The sequence below is a fragment of the Pantherophis guttatus genome, chromosome 1 (genome assembly GCF_059756535.1).
Source record: "Pantherophis guttatus breed Tessera chromosome 1, ASM5975653v1, whole genome shotgun sequence".
Taxonomy (NCBI): Eukaryota; Metazoa; Chordata; class Lepidosauria; order Squamata; family Colubridae; genus Pantherophis; species Pantherophis guttatus.
Window position 1 is genome coordinate 333,324,326 of NC_142063.1, and position 21,864 is coordinate 333,346,189.

The 21,864-nt window shown below is 42.1% G+C and overlaps 1 protein-coding gene across 16 annotated transcripts in view; it reads left to right on the forward strand.

Moving 5' to 3' along the window:
- Positions 1–21,864, forward strand: part of AUTS2 (activator of transcription and developmental regulator AUTS2) — a 1,102,353-nt gene that overhangs the window by 309,419 nt on the left and 771,070 nt on the right. For 3 of the 16 annotated variants that reach the window (XM_087889520.1, XM_087889522.1, XM_087889526.1), the window contains exon 1: positions 4,999–6,372. The exons of the other annotated variants lie outside the window; for them this stretch is intronic. In XM_087889520.1, the coding sequence (XP_087745646.1) occupies positions 6,325–6,372 (48 nt within the window). In that variant the 5' untranslated portion in view covers positions 4,999–6,324. Of the gene's footprint in view, positions 1–4,998; positions 6,373–21,864 lie in introns of those variants that run through there. 16 annotated transcript variants of the gene reach the window in all.

Below are 21,864 nucleotides of genomic sequence, written 5' to 3' on the forward strand. Positions count from 1 at the left end.
CACGCGCGCATGCGAACCTCCCCCACCCCCCCTCTCGTGGCACGCGATGGCAAAAAGGTTAGCCATTACTAGTCTAGGGTCTCCTATTTGAACAGGAGATTCGACTAGAAGACCCCCAAGGTCTCTTTTCAGCCCTGTGATTCTACGATTTATTTGGCCCAGGATATTTGTAGTAGGGACGCGGTGGCTCAGTGGCTAAGATGCTGAGTTGTTGATCAAAAGATTTTACAACAGACTTTACAACAGGGATGGGTTTCACTTACCTTTGCTACCGGTTCGCTCGCGCAGAAGCTTCTGCGCATTCACAGATTGTATTTGATGACGTCCAGGTGGGTGGAGCCTCCCGCAGCTGCTGATACCAGTTCACCCAAACTGGGGAGAACCGGTAGCAACCCACCACTGCCTTACAATGGTAACATGCACCCTTATCTCACACCCTCCCTTATTCTGTACTACTCTGCTTCTTCAGACTCAGTTTTTAGAGTAGCTTCTTGTTTACTCTAAAGCTCTCTCAGAAGAATTATCAAATGTTTTAATGGACCCATTAGCCTTAATACGTTCCACATTCCGGTGTGATCTCCAGAGTCAAAGGTCTTACCGTTGTCAATAAAAGAAAGGAAAACCTTATTGTGTCCTCTTGTGGTGGCCATTATCCTTATCTTGTGTAAGCTGTCTAATGTCTTGTTCTGCCTTGTTCAAAACCTGCCAGCTGCTTCAGCATTTCTCTGTGTAAAGTGTGATGTTGCTAATCACAATGACTGTACTTAACTTGATCTCAGGTGGAAATCGAAATCATTTCAGATGTTTTTATGTTCTTACAACCTATTTTTTGGAATAGATGGAATTCTCAGAATTCCAGGATGTAATGTAAAACCGGTCAAGTTGTTTTTACTACAGGTAGTAGATGTGACATAGAAATCCCAGTACAGCAGACTCCCAAGATTCAAATATACGCCTTTTTCTCCTACCTTTACTTGGTCAATGGATTGAGAACTGTTCATTTCCCATTAAAAGAAATGGTTGGCATCAATGTATATTGATTGTGGTACACCCAGAGGTGGTATTCAGCCGGTTTGGGCAAACCGGTAATGGAAATCGCAGGTGGGTCTGCCCCAGCTCTATGCCGTCATATTTAGGCATGCTTTGAGGCCGGGTGCATACGCGGAAGTGGCACATGTGAGCGAAGCGCACTTGCATTTGCGAACCAATAGGGAAAATAAGTGAATAGCTACCCTGGGTACACCCACCCAGACTCAGGAGGAATCTTTCTGATCTCGTTTATCCTACCTGTAGCCATCACAGGAGTGAAGAAGTGAATGTAGAGGAAAGCAGATTCCAAGGGAATATTTGAAGGTGGTAAGGGTGATGGGGAGAGCAGGTTGGAACCAATGACTGAAAGGTGCTTTTTTCAACAGGCAACTGAACTTCCTTGGTTTTTTTTTTTTTCCTTTAAAAACATTTCGCTTGTCACCTAAGAAGCTTCTTCAGTTCTATCAGATTGCTGTAGAATGGAAGGATGCCTCAACACTGAACTATATAGGAAGCCATCCACCCCCACTCAGATTAATATTTACATTATGATTCTCACCATCCACTGGAGCACAAACTGGGAGTAATCAGAACCCTACAATAAAGATTATAAATCCTTTCATACCCCATCACTCGGTTAGAACAGAAGAAGCTTCTTGGCTGAGAAGCGAAATGTTTTCAAAGAAAAAAAAAAAACCAAGGAAATCCAGTTGCCTTTTGGAAAAAGTATCTTTGAGAGAACCATGACCTGGACAATTGAGAATCTCCATAGACAATGCCCCAAAGAGGTGGTTGCTTTCAATCCACATGATAGTTTAAGTAAGTGGTAGATGACCGTACGCTGGGACATACATGGTAGTCCTCAACTTAAGACCGCAACTGAGCCCAAAATTTCTGTTGCTAGGTGAGTCATTTGCTAAATGAATTTTGCCCCATTTTATGTCCCGCTTTGCCACAGTTGTTAAATGAATCCCTGCAGCTGATAAGTTAATAACCCAGTTGTTAAGTGAATCTGGCTTCCCCCTTGACTTTGCTTGTCAGAATGTCACAAAAGGTGATCCCATGACCCCAGGATACTGCAACCGTCATAAATATGTGTCAGTTGCCATGCGCCTGAATTTTGGTCATGTGACCATGGAGATGCTGCAACAGTCATGAGTATGAAAAATGGTCACAAGTCTCTTTTTTTCAGTGCCATTGTAAGTTCAAATGGTTACTAAATGAACTGTTATAAGTCAAGGACTACCTATATACTACATACTATGCATTATGCACTACATATTATATACTAATGAAAAGAAGGACTAGGGGAGACATGATAGCAGTCTTCCAATATCTCAGGGGCTGCCACAAAGAAGAGGGAGTCAAGCTATTCTCCAAAGCACCTGAGGGCAGGACAAGAAGCAATGGGTGGAAACTTATCAAGGAGAGAAGCAACTTAGAACTAAGGAGGAATTTCCTGACAGTTAGAACAATTAATCAGTGGAACAACTTGCCTCCAGAAGTTGTGAATGCTCCAACACTGGAAATTTTTAAGAAGATGTTGGATAACCATTTGTCTGAAATGGTATAGGGTCTCCTGCCTAAGCAGGGGGTTGGACTAGAAGACCTCCAAGGTCCCTTCCAATGAGGGGTGGGTTCTACTTATCTTTACTACCAGTTTGCAATGCGCCCACACACCCAAGCTTGCTTCATTCGTGCACGCTCTTCTGTGCATGCACAGATCACCTATGATGACATCCGGGTCAGTAGGCAGAGCCTCCCACCGGTTTTACTACCAGTTCGTGCGAACCGGTCCAAACTGGGAGCAACCCATCACTGCTTCCAATTCTGTTATTCTAATGTACTATATAATATATGCTATATTCACACATACTGTATATCTTTATCTTTATCTTTCTTTATCTTTTATTAGATTTGTATAGTGCCCTTCTCCTTTCGGACTCAGGGCGGTGAACAGCCAAAATAAAAACATTTGTACAGAAAAGTTAAAATAATTTTTAAAAATAATTAAATGAAATTTGGCCCATAATTTAAAACATTTCAATTTAAAATCAGTATCAAACGTTAAAACCATCATGGAATCAGGTCAGCCCGGCTAACTGAAAAAAGTAAGTTTTTAGGGCCCGACGAAAAGTCCGGAGGTCTGGGATCACTCGTATCTCTTGAGGTAGATCGTTCCAGAGGGTAGGTGCCACCACAGAGAAGGCTCTCCCACTGAGGGTCGCCAGCCGACATTGTCTGGCTGATGGCACCCTGAGGAGTGTGTATATATATATATATATATATATATATATATATATATATATATATATATATATGGCTTCGTGCTTGTGTGAGGAAAGCGAAGCCTGAAGATGACGATGGGATCTCATTGAAACGTCGCCAAGATACTCTCAATCTTACACGGGAAAAGACCTGAATACACCAAAACTTTATATATATATATATATATATATATATATATATATATATATATATATATATATCATAGTCTTGTATGGAAAGAGTAGACCCTTGGTCCCTACTTGCTAGATGTGGGGCTTGAAATCCAATCATTTCCTCAACTTTCCCTTTTTCTGAAGGTGGGATTTGAAACTGGGAAGATTGCCAAAGTTCCCTGAGTGGTTGAACCATCTTCCAGGGAATCGATCTTGGTGAACATAATCCATAAGATCAAGTAGCACTTGTATAGTTTTCTTAATACACCTCATTATTCTTTGGAAAACACTGTAGGAGCTTAAAGAGGGTTTAGTCGGGACATATGGTTTTCTTCTCTTTAATCACAGCATAATTCCAGATCCATCTTCTATTTAGCAACAAGGCAGAGACAGATGTGAGCAGTACTTGTGTGTGTGTGTGTGTGTGTGTGTGTGTGTGTGTACTGATTTGACAATTAGGAGAGCATTAGAACAGGATGGAATTGAAATATTGTTCTTGTTTGGGTTTGATATATAGTCACATCTGTCACTTCTTGTTGTTTCTCTTCAGCTAGCTGTTTTACATACATTTCAGAGCTGGTACCTTATTTTTTGAAATGAATGCTTCTGATATGCCGTATTGTTAATCATTAACATCATCAGGCTGCAGAATTAGATTATTTTAAATGGGAATGTGCCAGAACAGGAAAGAAGGCGGCTATGAATATAGATGTGAATAATTTTTTTCCCCTCCCAGATATTTTTTAATGAGAAATGGTATTTCTTTTCCCAAAGCTCCTTCATTGTACTTTCTCCTTTCTCTAAGAAACTGTAAACAGTTCTTGATGCTGCTTCTTGTCCTCCTCCTCTGTACGTGTTTCACCTCAAAGGCAAGACTCCTGAAGATCTAGGCCCAGGGCTCGCCAAACTTGGCGACTTTAAGACCTGTGGACTTCAACTCCCAGAATTCCCCAGACCACTAATATGATCTGCCTAATGACTGGCTGGGTGGGCGTGGCTAGGTGGTCATGTGACTGGGTGGGCGTGGTCAACTTGATGTCACTCACATCGAAGGGCACTTCGCCGGCCTCTACTCGCCCCTCCCCTCCCAGCCACTCTTCACCTGCCCGCCTGGGCTCCTTAAGGCCCCAATAGGAAGCAGTTGTTGGAGCTAAGCAGCCACCAAGAGAAAGAGTTGGCAAAACAGCTCAAATTGGATCTGACCGAGAAGGAGGCTCAGGAGAAGCACCTCACTGAGGACTAGGAGCATAGGCTTTCCAAGCAGAGGGAAGACCTGTGAGAGTGCAAGGCCAGGTGCCGGTGCCTGGAGGCTCAGCGGGCTGAGATGGTCAGCCAGTTCCAGGCCATGATGCACTCCCACTGGAACAAGGCCCTCCGGCACTTTGCCACCAGCAGAACTTCCCTTCAGGCTTCGCCCAAAGCCCTGCACCAGGAGGCTGAAGCAGACCCTAAATCAGAATTTCTGCCCCCCTCCAACCTGAACAAAAAGACCCCAAAGGGGAAGACTCTGCAGCAACACAAACATTCATTGCACGTATCCAGCTCAGGGGCCGTAGTTTGAGGACCCCTGATTTAGTGCAATATAAAAAAATATTTTTTCTGCAGACCACCAAAATTTTCTCGCGGACCACCAGTGGTCCATGGACCACCAGTTGGTGACCGCTGGTATATACAGTCCTGATAACATGAATTGCCGATGTAGGAACACTTGATGGAGAATATGTATTTTGACAGCAACTCTACTTGGTTCTCACAGACAGCAGGAGAGGAAAGCAGTTACAGCCTCTGTGCTGCAGACTAACTGGAGTTTATCTGGAATTAGCAGGAAGGGTGTCTGGCTTAGGCTAAGACAAAGCTTTAACATCCCTTATGTATTAAATCTTGGCTTTGGTGATGCAAAATATATTATCTCCTTTCCTTTCTTTCTTTCTTTCGTTTTTTTAAAGAAATAATGAGATTGAATTTGTCTGGCACTGTAAGAGACCTTTCTTCGAAAACGTGGGTCATCTCAAGCTTGGCCCATGAGTAAGAATGCAGGAATCAAAGGAGGAGTTGGAGGTGAGAGCATAAGGACTGAAGATGGATTCTGCCTTTGGAATATCAAAAATTTAGTAACGGAACTGGATAAGGAACACAGGATACTAGATTGGAAAGGAGATCAATGCTTTCTTCTTAATCTTTATGTTTCTGGTTTATGCTTATCTCTACTTTTATTTTTCGGAGAAGACTAGGAGGAGGAAGAGGGTCTGTGTGACAGATGGTCTTCCCAACTCCCCCTGATGTTGGTTTGTTTGTTGTTCGTCCATTCAGATGGGATGCGGGGAGCATCCAGGGGGGCCGTTCAAGTGACCCCCAGTGAGTTTCCCGAATGGCCAGCCAAAGTCTGCTCAGCCTGCTGGTTGTCAGAATAATGTTTAGCCAGGTGTTAATCTGTGTCTGGAGGAGGGGAGGGAAGTGATGGAATTCATTATTCAGCTTGCCAAGAGAGGTCACGGTTTTGGGCCACTGCCAAGTCCGAAGCCAGCCCTCTTGGATTTACTGACATGTGCCATTTGCGAGGAATGTAGATGAAGTCCGCTTGTGGAAGTCTCTTGGTAGGCAGCCAAGCTGACGGAGAGCAGTCGGAAGCATTCAAGCAGCAGATCTACAGAGGCGAAACCCCAGCTTGCCTTCTCAAAGCGGGCAAAGAGCTATACGAACAATCGTATCTTTTTTTTTTCCCCTTCTCTTCTTCATCTATTTTTTGTTTTGTTTTGTTCTTGAGATCTTCTTGGGTTTTGTTTTCCTTTCCATACACACACCACACACAACCGCCTAAACCTACCTATTCCTTCTACACTTCTAAACAGAAACAATGATTAAGTCAAGCTGGTTCTACGTCAGATTCAAGTATGCTGAAAAGGTAGGTCAATCTATTTCTTTCCTGAACATCTCTCTCTCTTCCCCTCCCACCCACCCCCAGCAAAATTTGCCTCTGTTCTGGATTCTAACTCTGGACAGGCATTTAATATTTCTGCGGCATTTCATAAAGCGGTGTGCTTCTGGGCTGTTGTATATTTCTGGAATGTAAGTCGGATGCAGTTTTGAAAAATCTGGCATTCAGACAATATTGCTGAGAACAGAGGGAAGCCTCGGATTCAATTTCTGAGCCCTGCCACTTTGCACAAACAACAGAGACATGCAGACAATGGGCTCTGTGTGTGTGTGTGTATATATATGTGTGTGTGTGTTTTTCTACTTTCTTTGTCTTCTACTACAAGAGGAGGAATGAACTTTTTTTCATCCTAAGCATTTGCTAAAGGGATGAAATGTCTCCTTTCAGCATCGGGGTAGGGAAGGAGATGTATAAAAATGGACTTGTGTAAACATTTTTGCTGAGTAGTTAAAATAAATCCCTTTCTTACGTATGCATAGATAGCTCGCTGGAGCTTCCATGGATCAAAGGCAAAAGCATAAATTGGGCTTTCTTTTTCCTAACTGGTCATTATTCTGATTCTTAGCAGCTGAGCGTATCTGATGGTATGACACAGTTAGGATGTTTATTTTTCCTGTCTCTCTACAGTAGTGGCCAAAATTGTGGAAACTTTTTGGGAAAAGTGTATTTTCTAAAACTAGCTAATAAGATCACTTTTTTTTTTAGGAGTAGTTCCATAAAATCATATATCAAGAGAAAGATAATTTAATCAAGAATGTAATGCAATAACTTTGATGAAGGTTTTGCTATTAGAATAGTAGTTACAGTATAAAGAAGAAAAATGAAACACATAGAAAAAAATGAGATATACAAAAGTTATCACCATAGAAAAAACAAGATATACAAAAATTATCACCATGTCAGTTAATAGTTGGATAACCTTTAGCATGAATTATGGCCTTACAATGTCTTCCCATGGAGTGAACCAAGTCTTTTAGTTCTGCAGCTGTTCTAATGTGAAACCAAGATTGAATGATTGCTTCTATTAACTGGGTTTTATTGCTGGGTTGCTTCTGCCTAACAAGTTTCTTTAGTTGGCTCCATAGATTTTCAATTGGGTTAAGGTCTGGGCTATTCCCAGGCCATTCCAGCAATGAAATATGATTATTTTGAAACTCCAAAAAAAAGTGGTGTTATTAGCCATCAAACCTCAAAAATACACTTTTCCCAAAAGGTTTCCACAATTTTGGCCACTACTGCATATGTCTCGCAGCATGGCTGTGCTTGTCCACTTGTTCTCTGGTAGATTTTGATTTTTTTTCTTCTTTTCCAGCTTAGGTCATCAATAATTGGCAATGTTGAAAGCAGGACTTTAGATTGTGTGGTGATGTGGTCATTGATAAGGTGGTGTCCTTGCTCTGCTTCAATCTGACATCTCCACAGATGAAGGCAGTTGACAATTGAAAAAGGGGGAATTTGCTATTTTTGTTCAATGTTGCTCAAAAGGCTCCTTTTGCGGGTAAATAAGTTCCTTTAAGCATTATATTTGAAGTGCCACCTCTTTTGACACATTCTGGATTGAATAAACATACAGGTAGCCCTCGACTTACAACAGTTCATTTAGTGACTGTTCAAAGTGACAACGGCACTGAAAAAAAGTGATGTATGACCGTTTTTCACACTTACGACCATTGCAGCATTCCCCATGATCACGTGATCAAAATTAAGATGCTTGGCAACTGATTCACATTTATGACAGTTGCTGTGTGCTAGGGGTCATGTGATTCCCTTTTGTGACCTTCTGACAAGCAAAATCAATGGAGAAGTCAGAAGCACTTAATAATTGTGTTGCAGTTTCTAACTGCGTTTCTAACTTAACAACTGCAGTGATTCTCAGCTGTGGCAAGAAAGGTCATAAAATGGGGCAAAATTCACTTAGCAAATGTTTCTCTTAGCAACTGGAATTTTGGGCTCAATTGTGGTTGTAAGTCGAGCAATACCTGTATCTGTTAAGGTCTGGAGAGTGAGAGAATAGAATTTTTTTTTTTTAATTGGCCAAGTGTAATTGGACACACAAGGAATTTATCTTTGGTGCATATGCTCTCAGTGTACATAAAAGAAAAGATACATTCATCAAGAATCATAAAGTACAACACTTAATGATAGTCATAGGATACAATAAGCAATCAGGAAACAATATCAATATAAGTCGTAAGGATACAAGCAACAAAATTACAGCCATACAGTCATAAGTGGAAGGAGATGGGTGGTGGGAATGATGAAAAGATTAATAGTAGTGCAGACTTAGTAAATAGTTTGACAGTGTTGAGGGAAATATTTGTTTAGCAGAGTGATGGCGTTCGGGGAAAAAACTGTTCTTGTGTCTAGTTGTTTTGGTATGCAGTGCTCTATGGCGTCGTTTTGAGAGTAGGAGTTGAAACAGTTTATGTCCAGGATGCGAGGGGTCTGTAAATATTTTCACAGCCCTCTTTTTGATTTGTGCAGTATACAGGTCCTCAGTGGAAGGCAGGTTAGTAATAATTATTTTTTCTGCAGTTTTAATTATCCTCTGAAGCCTGTGTCTGTCTTGTTGGGTTGCAGAGCCAAACCAGACAGTTATAGAGGTGCAGATGACAGACTCAATAATTCCTCTGTAGAACTGGATCAGCAGCTCTTTGAGATGTATTCTTCATGAAATTTGACCCCCCCCCCCCGATTTTCTGAATGGGACTTCAGCTTAAATCTAGAGTGAGTTCTTGACCTCCATGTGGCTCTAATTCCATTTTTGACAGTGTCAGGATAACACTGCTGAACCAGAATTATGTTATCAATTCTCAGTGATTGTTTAAAATGGTTCTTACTTATACAAATAAATAGAATTAGGATTTCAGGCATAAATCAGAAAAATAAATAAAATATATCCATCTTTTTTGAAGATATCCTTATCATGCCATAAAAGATTTATTTATTCATTTAATCTTTTATCCCTCCTTTATTACTTTATAAATCACTCAAGGCAGTGAACTTCCTTACTCCTCCTATTTTCCTCACAATAACAACCTGGGCTAAGAAAGTACTGGCCCAAAGTCACCCTGCCGGCTTTCCTGTCTAAAGTGGAACTAGAACTCACTGTCTCCTGGTTTCTAGACCAGCACTTTAGCCACTAGGTCAAAACTGGCTCTATAAGATATGCATGATATTTCATGAAATGAAAATTAAGGCAGAATTAGAACTCAGAGCCTCCTCCTTTAACAATGCTCTCCCTCTCTCCCAATAATTGTTGAAACAAACATAGAAGCCCCGAAAAATTGAATAAAAACATGTCCATTAAAATAAAATGAAAGGCACCATATCAACTAAGCAGCAATGAAGAGCTGATTAAAAAGCTTGGTTCTGTGCCTACCATGTGAGGTTAAATAAAACTTTAAAAACATGATAAAATCCCTATGTTATGAAAGAAGATTTGGTTGCCTCAAATTCCAAACACTGAAATAATGGAGAAGAAATCCTGACGTTATAGAAAATACTATTTTCTATAACAAGCTTTCCTCCTTTCATTGGTTTGGCTTGTCTTGTATTTTGAGGGTCCCCCCTGCCCCCACTGAATTTTCAGTCTCTTGTTTCTCATCCTTCCACCTCAGGTCACAAGCATGCAGTGAAAGTTGTGTTCAGTTCAGTTCACAGAATTGGCCTCCTTGATTTTTCTCTCTCCTAAAGGCAGGCAAGCAAATGCCTTTAATTATGGCATAGATAGATATATCCCTTCGTGCATTGATGTCCGGGATGGGAGTAAATTCCAAGGCATGTCAAAGGCCAACTCCAAAAGCATGCTGGGCCACAGGCCTTTTTGAGAGATTTTGCATGGCTGGCTGGGGAATTCTGGGAATTGAAGTCCACAAGTCTTAAAGGTGCCAAGTTTGGACACCCTGGCTTAAGGTATTTATTTTATTCCTTAAACACCCCGCCCCCTCACTCTCCTGGCCTTTTAAAAAGGAGTTAAAACATGGGTCGGTGGCCTCGCATGGGGATCCCACATGAAGCCATGGGGCTGGATAGTCCCCTGAATGTCCTCCCTTCACTTTTTAGACTAATTTTAATAGTGTTTAATCTAGGGATGTAGTGGCTCAGTGGCTAAGATGCTGAGCTTGTCAACCGAAAGGTCGGCAGTTCAGCAGTTCGAATCCCTAGTGCCGCGTAATGGGGTGAGATCCCGTTACTTGTCCCAGCTTCTGCCAACCTAGCAGTTCGAAAGCACGTAAAAAATGCAAGTAGAAAAATAGGGACCACCTTTGGTGGGAAGATAACAGTGTTCTGTGGCTGTCCAGACTCATCTTAAAAGTCACCCACAACTTCTGAAGGCAAGCTGTTCCACTGGTTAATTGTCCTCACTGTTAGGAAGTTTCTCCTCAATTACAGGTTGCTTTGCTTCTTGCTTATTTTATTATGTTTATTATTCTTGATTATGATTTAAATCATAACATTTCTTCAAGCCTTCACTGACCTCCTGTGATAACGTCACAGACCTCCAGGCAGTGGTGGGTTGCTACCGGTTCGCCCTGGATCTGGCAAACTGGTAGCAGCGGTGGCGGGAAGCTCCGCCCACCTTTCCGGATATCTCTGCGTAAGCGTGCACGCGCCCACGAGCAAACCGGTAGCAGCCAAAATTGAAATCCAGTACTGCCTCGAGGGGTCTGCGGGCTACAGGTTGAGAACCATGGCATTAAAAAACAATGCTGTTTTTTTAAAGGAACGTTTTACCTTCTAGCGCAGTCCACTGCAGAACAGTCCGTGTTTCTTTACACTGTAGCATGATCTAGTTAGAAAATGAGTGTAGTCCCTGGAGCTTAAAGACCTCAGGTAATTCAAAAATAAGCAAGTCAAGCAGCAGATGACTTAAAGTAAAGGAACCAGGCAGTGTACTAAGGAAAAAGTTGGGAAGAATGGATCTGTCAAGTTCAATTTTATTCATTTTCTCAGTTTTCCAGCCTTGAGTTAATTTGGTCCCCTTCTTCATACAGTTGGAAAACTGCTTCAAAACCCAACCAACCAACCGCCAATGCTCCAATGAATTTTTTTTTTAATCACCGTTTTCTCTTTAATGTTGACTGCAAACAGTTTTTCCCCAGTGTAATGTCATTTGTGTGTGCGGTTTGCCCTATTATGCCTTCTGCATACTTTTAACAAATAGATTTGCAAAGGAAGAGAATAATGGATTTTGGCAGCCCGATGTCTTTCAATTTGTGTCTGCATTTGGGGAAGCTTAATTTAGGTATGTAACGTATTGAAATACAAATCAAGTGATTTTTTTTTTGGTCATCCCTAAGCAGAGGAAAGTTTTCCATATGTTTTTAACTGTAATTCACATAATCTCCCATTCACATAGCTAATTACTGGAGCTTATAGCAGCTGTTGAGAGCCCCTTTGGGGTAATGGTTAAGGTGCTGGCTTAGCAACCAGGACCCTTAGGCAAAAAAGCTGGCTGTGTGACTTTGGATCAATCACTAGGTGACTGTGAGTTCTAGTCTCACTATAGGCATGAAAGTCAGCTGGCTGACTTTGGCCAATCACCAGGTGACTCTGAGTTCTAGTTCCACTTTAGGCATGAAAGCCACTTGAGTGATTTTGGGTCAGTCACTCTCTTTCAACCCAACCAGAGGTGGGTTTCAGGAGGTTCTGACCAGTTCTGGAGAACTGGTAGCGGAAATTTTGAGTACTTCGGAGAACCGGTAAATACCACCTCTGACTGGCTCCACCCCCATCTATTCTCTGCCTCCCAAGTCCCAGCTGATTGGGAGGAAATGGGGATTTTGCAGTATCCTTCCCCTGGAGTGGGGTGGGAATGGAGATTTTACAGTATCCTTCCCTTGGAGTGGGGAGGGAATGGAGATTTTACAGTATCCATCCCCTGGAGTGGGGAGGGAATGGAGATTTTACAGTATCCTTCCCCTGCCATGCCCACCAAGCCACGCCCACCAAGCCATGACACACCCACCAAGCCACGCCCACAGAACCAGTAGTAAAAAAAATTGAAACCCACCGCTGAACCCAACCCATCTCACCAGGTCATTGTGGGGAAAATAAGTGGAAGAAGGAATATTATGTGTGTTCACTGCTTTGAATTTCTTATAAAGTAATCACAGCGAGATAAAAATCAAAGAAATAAATAGAATTTGTGATTCAAATTTCTGGTACAACATGAGTCAAACCATATTTGTGATTCAAGATTTGGACCAGAACAGTTTGATTGGGGTTGCTTTGAAGTTGCATCTATAAAAAGTTTTAAACATAGGACACCACAATGGGGAGGGAGGACATTAGAATGCTGGCAGCTGTTTCGGTTTTCTGCAAAATAGAATGGAAATAAGAAAGGGTTTATATCTCATTAATTCTACACACTGTGGTCCTAGTTAAATGTCTTCAAAGATTTCAGTATAATAAAATGTTTGAGAATTTTTCCTTCACCTTTTGCAAGGCCGAGGAATACAGAACAGAACTGAACAGAACAGCTTTATTTGGCAAGTGTGATTGGACACACAAGGAATTTGCCTCCGGTGCAGAAGCTCTCGGTGTAGATATAAAGCAACAGAGAACTGTATTTTTCGGCATATAAAATGCACTCCCACACCCCCTAAAAGAGGCTGAAAATTTGGGTGCATCTTATACTCCAAATGTAGCCCTGCCCACCTGCCGGCCCCCACCCTTCGACCACCGCACATCTTCTTCCTGGCTGCGGAAATTGCCACAGACAATTGCTTGCATTTTTGGGCTGTACACCTCACGTTTTCAGCCTCCAAATGCTCCGTTTGAGAGCTGTTCAAGGCTGCGGGGATCACCAAAGCACATCGCCGCTGATCACCGCCTCCGTGCATCACGATTTCGGCCTCTGTGCATCATGTTTTAGGCCTCGACACGCCCCGTTTTTGGTCTCTGTGCATCGCGTTTTCAGGCAGTGATCAGCGGCTATGTGCTTTGGCGATCCCTGCAGCCTTGAACGGCTCTCAAACTGAGCCTTTGGAGGCTGAAAATGCGAGGCGCGCAGGCCAAAATGGCAATCAGGAACAGCTGCTGCCTTGTCTTACCGCTTCCGCACTTCACCTGCTTGACTCAGTGGAGCTCCCTCTGACGATCAGCTGTGCTTTTGAAGCTGCTTATCAGCCCCAACGACGCTCACATGCACACGCCCACTCAATTAATGTGCTGAAGCTGGCCAGGCTAAGGACGCTAGACAGATGAATACCTGGTAGGCTGAGGCAGAATTTTTTTTTCCTATTTTCCTCCCCAAAAACTAAGGTGCATCTTATACTCTGGGGGTAGTAAGGAAGTTAAGGATAGTAGTAGTAGTAGTAGTAGTAGTAGTAGTAGTAGTAATAATAATAATAATAATAATAATAATAATAATAATAATAATAATAAAACCTGGGTAAATATCATAGATATAAGACAGTACTGTGAGGATTAGGTGTTCAGCAGAGTGATGGCACAAGAGAAAAAATGTCTCTGTGTCTAGCTATTTTGATATGCAGTGCCCTGTAGCAGCGTACCAAAGAGAACAGTTGAAACAGTGATGTCCAGACTGTGAGGGGTCTGTAAAGTTTCCCACCGGGCATGAGAGATCCTGAGGTATGTGCTGAACCAATTAAGAAAGTGTCCTACTACTTTTTAAAAAGGAAAAAGAAACCAGTGACAATTGCTTTTGCACTTGATTTTAATATTGGCCTAGCATGAAAAAATAGCTACTGACATAATCTTGCATAGTAGCATACAGGAGTCTGCTGACTCTAATCATTGGGTTTTCGAGATACTAGAATGGTTGTGATAGAAAATTTTTCACCCCTCCTGGGAAGAACTGTCTGCTTGAGTTGTTGTTTCTTATTATCTTAGATTCATCTATGTGGCCTATAAATAGTCCTCTTTCCCATGTAATCATTTATCAGAGAAGAAGACAATATACATTTCTGCAGGATGACCCTCCTTTCTCTTCATAAATTTAGATCAAACAGGGAGTTGCCAGGACTGAAAAATGTGTGAATCGGTAGCAGTTGAAAGTTACTAACCTTTTTTAAAAAGTAATTTTATTAAAATTATCATTGCAATAGTAAAAACTAATACAGAGACGGGGGGAAGGAGCGAGGGAGCGAGGAATAAACTAAAAGAACAGAAGTATATAAAGAAGTGATTTCCAATCTTCATCAAACAAGTTAACAAAATTTCAGTAACTTTTCATCTCCTCTTAATTTACAATCAGCAATCTCTTCATCCCATGTCCCATCTCTTAGCTATGAATAAATCCATAAAGCACTGTCATTTCAACCCTACTGTCAGCAAAAATCCGCTAAGGGTTGTCAGAAATAGCAAAATATCTATTTTAACTTGGATCAAATAAAACAACTTTATATTCCTCCCTTTCACTTTTAACAATCTTATTCTTTACTCCATTCAAACAATGTCCTAGAACTTGATTATTTTTCAAAAAAAAAAAAACCCACTCCTCATAAGATTAACTCAAGCTTTAATAAACCTTTTTTTTGTAAATCCAATGTAAAATAATGATCTAAGTCCCTCCATTAGTTTATTATTTGTAATTCACTTTTGATTTTTTAAGCATCAACCAGTTTCTCATAACTCTCTCATATATTTAGAATGGTGGATTAGACAAGGGCCTTCTTCTACATGTGAGGCTCTGTTGCTGAGATACACATTTTCGGCATGAGATACAGTGTTTGTGAACATGAACCAAAGCTGTAGAGTGTTAGAAGGAGGTATATATTGGCGGCATCCTCCGAGGCAATAGAATAAGATGAGAGTTTTTTTCTTCTTCTGCCTGGAAGGGAACAGGCTTGTGAAAAAGAGAAAAAACAAGAATATTACACAGGGAATGTCACAGAGGAATTGTGTCAGATATGTTGTGCATGGCTGCTTATGACTTGTAACCCCGAAGTACATTTTAACAGTACGAGTTAACAACCAGATGGTTGAATATTCAGGATGCTTTGGCTGTCAAAAGCCAAGCTCTGGGGAGATTAGATGTCACATGCAAGGTCACGGCTACGTAATGATTTTCTTTCCAAATAACAAAGGCATTTGTTGGCTGCCACCGAGTTGGAGAGGAGGAACGCTGGCAAATAATGACCTCAGAATGTGAATTTCCTCCAGGTTGCTGTACATGATCATATCGCAGGACAAAACATTACCCTGAATGCCTTGTTTTGCATCAATAAACGTGTAGCTTCCAAATCACAGGAGCAAATCCACATAGGTCGCAAGGAGAGTGATTCTAGTTACTGAGGTAAAAAATCCTCAGTTCCTTTTTTCTATTGTAGCTAGTAAAATTGCTGCACTAAGCTAAAAGAGAAAAGCAAGGTCCCTATTTTATTGTTGTTTTTTTCCCCTGCAGGAAACTATGTTTTTTGTATTGAGCATTTTGCTCATAATTTAGCTGCATGGTCTTGAGAGGTCCCAAAGAGCTCAGAAAAAGGGGGAAATGGTATGGGAGCAGCTCTGTAGTGGACAGAAAAGCTCTACAGACAATCATTAAAACTGCCCAGAATATCATCGGGTTCCAGCAATGAGCCCTGGACGATATCTTCAAATCTCACTGTTTGAGGAAGTTGCATAACATTCTCAGAGACTCTTCCCCATCCTGCTTACAATCTTTTTGGATTGTTGCCTTCTGGCAGAAAAGATACAGAACAATTAAAACTCAGACCACACATTTTCTGAATAGTTTTTAATCCCAGAGCTATAATTGCACTCAACAATGAACTAAAGGTCCACCATCAGTGAGCTGTTGGACAGCATTACTTGGTTTGTTGTGTGGATGTTTGGGTGGTTTAGGGGTGGGGAATTTGTGGTGGGTGGGTGGGTGGGTGGGTGTTTGGGGATTGTTCTGTCTGTTGGACTTGGTCTTTGGGTGTTAAGTGAATTTCATTGTATGGGTATACTGTGTATACACGTACAATGACAATAAAGTTATTGTTATTATTAAATCACCACATTAAAAGTATCCTTGGGATAGACACCTCAAAATGTTACAGTGAATTGGGAAATTCACCCAAAGTTGAAATCTGATTATATTCCAAGTCCTGGAATTAACTCTTAAAATGTTAAATGTTTTGTTGAAATGCAGCAGCTGAGGGATTGGATGCATCTTCAGGGAAAAGTCAGTGGTATCAAAATGGCAGCATCCAAGGTGTGGTTGAAATCTTGCCCCTTTTAATATATGTGCCTAAAAAGGGACAGGGTTTTCATTGTCACCATATTGATGTTATTGACACGGCCTTTATGGATGCCTCTGTAGGGATTTGTTTACTAAATGCAAATGAATTCATTTTTGATTTCCTTTTCTCAAGATTATATTCATTTTAGTCGTGTTTGAATTGAGACTTTTAAGTTTTGAATCATTTTGCTCCAGGTCGACAGAAGGATTCCTTCATCGGGCAAGGAAGAGGTTAAAGAAACACAAACCTGGATAAGGAGAAGAAAAATGAGATAAACTGTGAGATAGCTCTCTAGTATCTATAGAGGTTAATATTTGTAGCTCAGGTTTCAAATGCTCTCTGAGCTCGGTTGTTTTCTTGCAGATGTTTCATTAGCCAAACTAGGTAAGTGCACTGATGATGTTATCTCATTTGGGTAATGAAACATCTGCAAGAAAACAACCAAGAGCACCAAGGACCCCTCATCTCTAGGACCTACATCAATCGCTTCCAATAGATGCAGAACTCAAGTAGAGAAGGTCACTTCCTGTTTATGTGGTGATGGAAGCAATGTCAGCAGTCAAATGAGAAGACAAAAAACAAATATAACCACGCGAGTAGTAGAATTTATCCTACCGCATTGTGGAAGGAGGCAGGGACAAGGAGAAAGAAGAAGGAAAACACTGTCATCCATTTCTGTCATTCTCTTTGGCCTAGTAATGGTCTTCCAGGGCGAAAAACCCTGAGGCATTGATTTTTAGTTCTCAAGAGATCTGGCAAGATTGCTTTATCCATTATTTTCTTAATACTAATCTATAGTGGCTCCTTTAACAACAGCAGTGTCTGGGTGTCACTAATATCCTTAAGCTTCCTTGCATCCAGGAATGAATTGATAGAGACTGACAGACAACCAGACAGACAGACACTTCCCCAGACACTTCTACATTCTTGGCTAGTAATGTGCCTCTGAAATAAGAAGAGACATGTCTTTTTTTTGCTTCTCAGGAGCGGTAGTGAACATTTTCCTCATGGTGAGAGCAATCAATCAATGGAATAGCTTGCCTTCAGAAGTTGTGGATGCTTCATCACTGGAGGCTTTCAAAAAGAGACTGGACAACTGTTTGTCTGAAATTGTATAGGGCAGTGTTGGCGAACCTTTTCTGCACTGAGTGCCGAAACGGGAGTGTGCGTGTGTGTATGCCAGAAACTAGAAGAGCAGCCGCCTAGTGCGCATGCACGCATCGGGAAAATGATCTTCTGGTTTCCCGGGTGCGCATGCGTGCTGGCCACCTGGTCTTTCAGTTTCCGGCACACATGTGCGTGCAAAGACCAGCTGGCGGTGTGCATGTGCGCGTCAGAAACCAGAAGATCATCTTCCCAGCACGTGCATGCGCACTGGGCGGCTGCTCTTTCGGTTTCCGGCACTCCCGCACATGTGAAGACCAGCTGGCTGGCACGCCGGAACCCGGAAGAGCAACAGGAGACAGCTTGCTTTCCCAGAGAGATGGCTCTGCGTGGCACTTCTGGCATGCGTGGCATAGGTTCGCCATCATGGGTATAGGTCAGGGGTCAGCAACCTGCGGCTCTGGAGCCACATCTGGCTCTTTCACTCCTCTGCTGTGGCTCCCTGTCACTCAAAATATGTGTCACAACCGCCAATGTGCAACACCCACCGACACATGATTTATTGAGCTTTTCAAACCCTGGTAGGCCAACCATGGATAAATCCAAGAAAAGAAAAGTTTCAGAAGAAAACAGAATGTTTAATTCAACTACATATGCTAGTTTTTTGGCCACTCAAGAAATAGTCAGGCACGGGAAGGGTTCTGTGTTTTCTTTTCTGTGGGAAATGGGTCCAAATGGCTCTTTGAGTGTTTAAGGTTGCAGACTCCTGGTATAGGGTCTTCTGCTTGAGCAGAGGGTTGGACTAGAAGACCTCTGAGGTCCCTTCCAACACTATTACTCTATGTTCTATGTTTTTTTAAGAAGCCTGAGGACCACAACAGGCAAATGTTGATGACACAAACTGTGTAGATTTCCCTTACTGTTGTTTTATTTTATTACTTTCTACACGGTCTGTTTTTAGGTGGCAAAGGGTGGTAGTTTGCACTGCTGATTCGATGGGCATGGGGCTTGGGTGTCCAGAAGCACAGGGTGTGTGCAAAACAGCAAGTTGAAGACCGCATGCAGCCCTCCAACTGTAGCTTGGCTGTCTGAACAATATTTTTATGAGTGTGTTTTGCTTTGAGAAACACAATGGTATGAAAGAGATGCTGCAGTTGGAAAGTAACGTAGTGAATCAAAGATACGAGATCTCAGATAGCTTTACCTTGAATTGCAATTGAACAAATCATATAGATAAACATGGTGCAACGGGCGGCTCATTGTGAGAACTTTGTGGTTGTATCCCTTCTGGGAGGAGGACAATAGCTATGGAGCCTGAAGGATATACTGTACATATACATATCCTTCAGACTTGATTAGGGGACTGGGGGCCAAAACATATGAAGAACGGTTGCAGGAACTGGGTATGTCTAGTTTAATGAAGAGAAGGATTAGGGGAGACATGATAGCAGTGTTCCGATATCTCAGGGGCTGCCACAAAGAAGAGGGAGTCAAGCTATTCTCCAAAGCACCTGAGGGCAGGACAAGAAGCAATGGGTGGAAACTAATCAAGGAGAGAAGCAACCTAGAATTAAGGAGAAATTTCCTGACAGAGCGATTAATCAGTGGAATAGATTTCCTCCAGGATTTGTGGGTTTTTAAGAAGAGATTGGACAAGAGATTTGTCTGGGATGGTATAGGGTCTCCTGCTTGAGCAGACAGGTCCCTTCCAACTGTTATTCTGTTATTTATTCCTTGATTGAAGGAGAATCATACAAAAAGCAGGAGTCATTTGAAATGCAGACTGAGTGCATTACAAACAGATGCATGCACTCGGTGGTAATGTGTTGAAAATAAAGCCACATTTCTCTCAAGAGACTGAATTCTTCAGGAAATCCTTGATGCATTAACCATGCAAAACGCCTTCAGGGTCCATCAGCTGCCAAACACATGTGGCCAAGTGAAGCACCATCGTAGATCAACTGTGAATGGGTGGCACTTTAAAGCACAGTTGAGTTGGCTGCTTGGAAGAGTTGTCTTCAGACTGTTTTTCAGTTCTTGCCTAGAGCCTTTTTCTGTAGTGACATTTTTGATCTCTCACCGCACTGAAGACAGATAAACCTTGATTTTTTTTTCCGAACATTTTTTTAAATCAACAAAACCCCAAGTACAGAAGTACAGAAATGGGTGAAGAACAGCTCGCCCCCATAATACAAATAGTCCTCAACTTATGATCACAATTGAGCCCAAAACTTCTGTTGCTGAGTTTTGCCCAATTTTATGACCTTTTTTCTTGCCGCCGTTAAGTGAATAATTGCAGTTGTTAAGTGAATCTGGCTGTCAAGCCCGCTTTCTGCGCTGCTCGACACTCTCACTGGCGGGAGAGACAATCCCAAGTGTTCGCCGGAGCCATGTCAACTAAGAACAGGCACCACGCTATTCGATTTATTTATTTATTTATTTATTTATTTATTTATTTATTTATTTATTTATTTATTTATTTATTTATCAATCAATCAAATTTCTATACCGCCCTACTCCTGGAGGACTCAGGGCGGTGAACAGCCAAGATAAAATACAGATAATACAAACATTAAAAGTCCCTTAAAATTATTAAATATTTTGGCCGAAACACAGATTAAAACACCCAATTTATAAAACAAATCAAACGATTTAAAAATTTAAAAGGGAGAGTTAGGCCAGGCCAGCCTGCTGAAATAAAAAAGTTTTGAGAGCACGACGAAACGTGCGCAGATCCGGGATCCTCCATATCTCTGGCGGGAGCTCGTTCCAGATGGTAGGTGCCCCCACAGAGAAGGTTCTCCCCCTGGGGGCCACCAGTTTTAGCAGCGGTGGCGGGTTTAGGCTTGTTTATTCATAATGGTGGTGGCTAGAAGCGGTTAGGCTGCGGAACTCAGCAACTCACATAGAAACCAGGATTACCAGCCACAGCAACGGAAGCCGAAGGATACTCCACGGACCGCTTCGCCCTCCCCGAAAATCGGAATCAGCTGTGAAGCGCAATTAGGGGGGTGGGGCGCGAGGCACGGTCGCGCAGTATCTTTAAAAGTAGCTCAGCAGATGGAAAACTCAGAGCTGACTTTGTTTCACCTGCGTGAGCTCAGAGTTTGCTGGTGCCGGTTGGTGCGAAGAATAAACTGTTGACTCTCCAAGCCATTGTTTCGTGTTGGTGTTTCAACCTTAAACCTTTCAATGCCCAGACGCGGACCAGTAGAGCCGAAACTGGCTTCCCCATTGACTTTGCTTTTCAGAAAGTCGCCGAAGTTGATCACATGACCTCAGGACACTGCAACCATCATAAGGTAAAGGTTCCCTTCGCACATATGTGCTAGTCGTTCCCGACTCTAGGGGGCGGTGCTCATCTCCGTTTCAAAGCCAGAGAGCCAGCCCTGTCCAAAGATGTCTCCGTGGTCATGTGTCATGTGGCGTGACTCAGCATCAAAGGCGCACGGAATGCTGTTACCTTCCCACCAAAGGTGGTCCCTATTTTTCTACTTGCATTTTTACATGCTTTCAAACTGCTAGGTTGGCAGAACCTGGGACAAGTAACGGGAGCTCACCCCGTGATGCGGCACTAGAGTTTCGAACTGGCGAACTGCTGACCTTTCAATTGACAAGCTCAACATCTTAGCCACTGAGCCACCGCGTCCCTCCATCATAAGCAACCATCATAAGTATGAGCAAATTGCCAAGCTCCTGAATTGTGAACATATGACCATGGGGATGCTGCAATGGTTGTAAGTGTGAAAAATGCTCCTAAGTAACTTTTTTCAATGCCATTATTACTTTGAAAGGTCACTAAATGAATGTTTATAAGTCAAGGACTACCTGCAATCAGCCCTGTTGGATAGCAATCTAGAACTAAGGAGAATTTTCCAAACAGTCAGAACAATTAACCAGTGGAACAGTTTGATTTCAGAAGTATTGGATGCTCCATTACTGGAGGCTTTTAAGAAGAGACTTGACAGCCACTTATCTGGAACAGTATAGGATCTTCTGCTTGAACAGGGGATTGAACTAGAAGACCTCCAAGATCCCTTCCAACTCTATTATAATTCACCTAATGTCAGGCCTGGAAATCATCTTTTGCATTGGGCCTTCAGGCCTGCCACATTTACTACTGTGGGAAACTGGGACAGGGGATTGTATGGAGCATGGT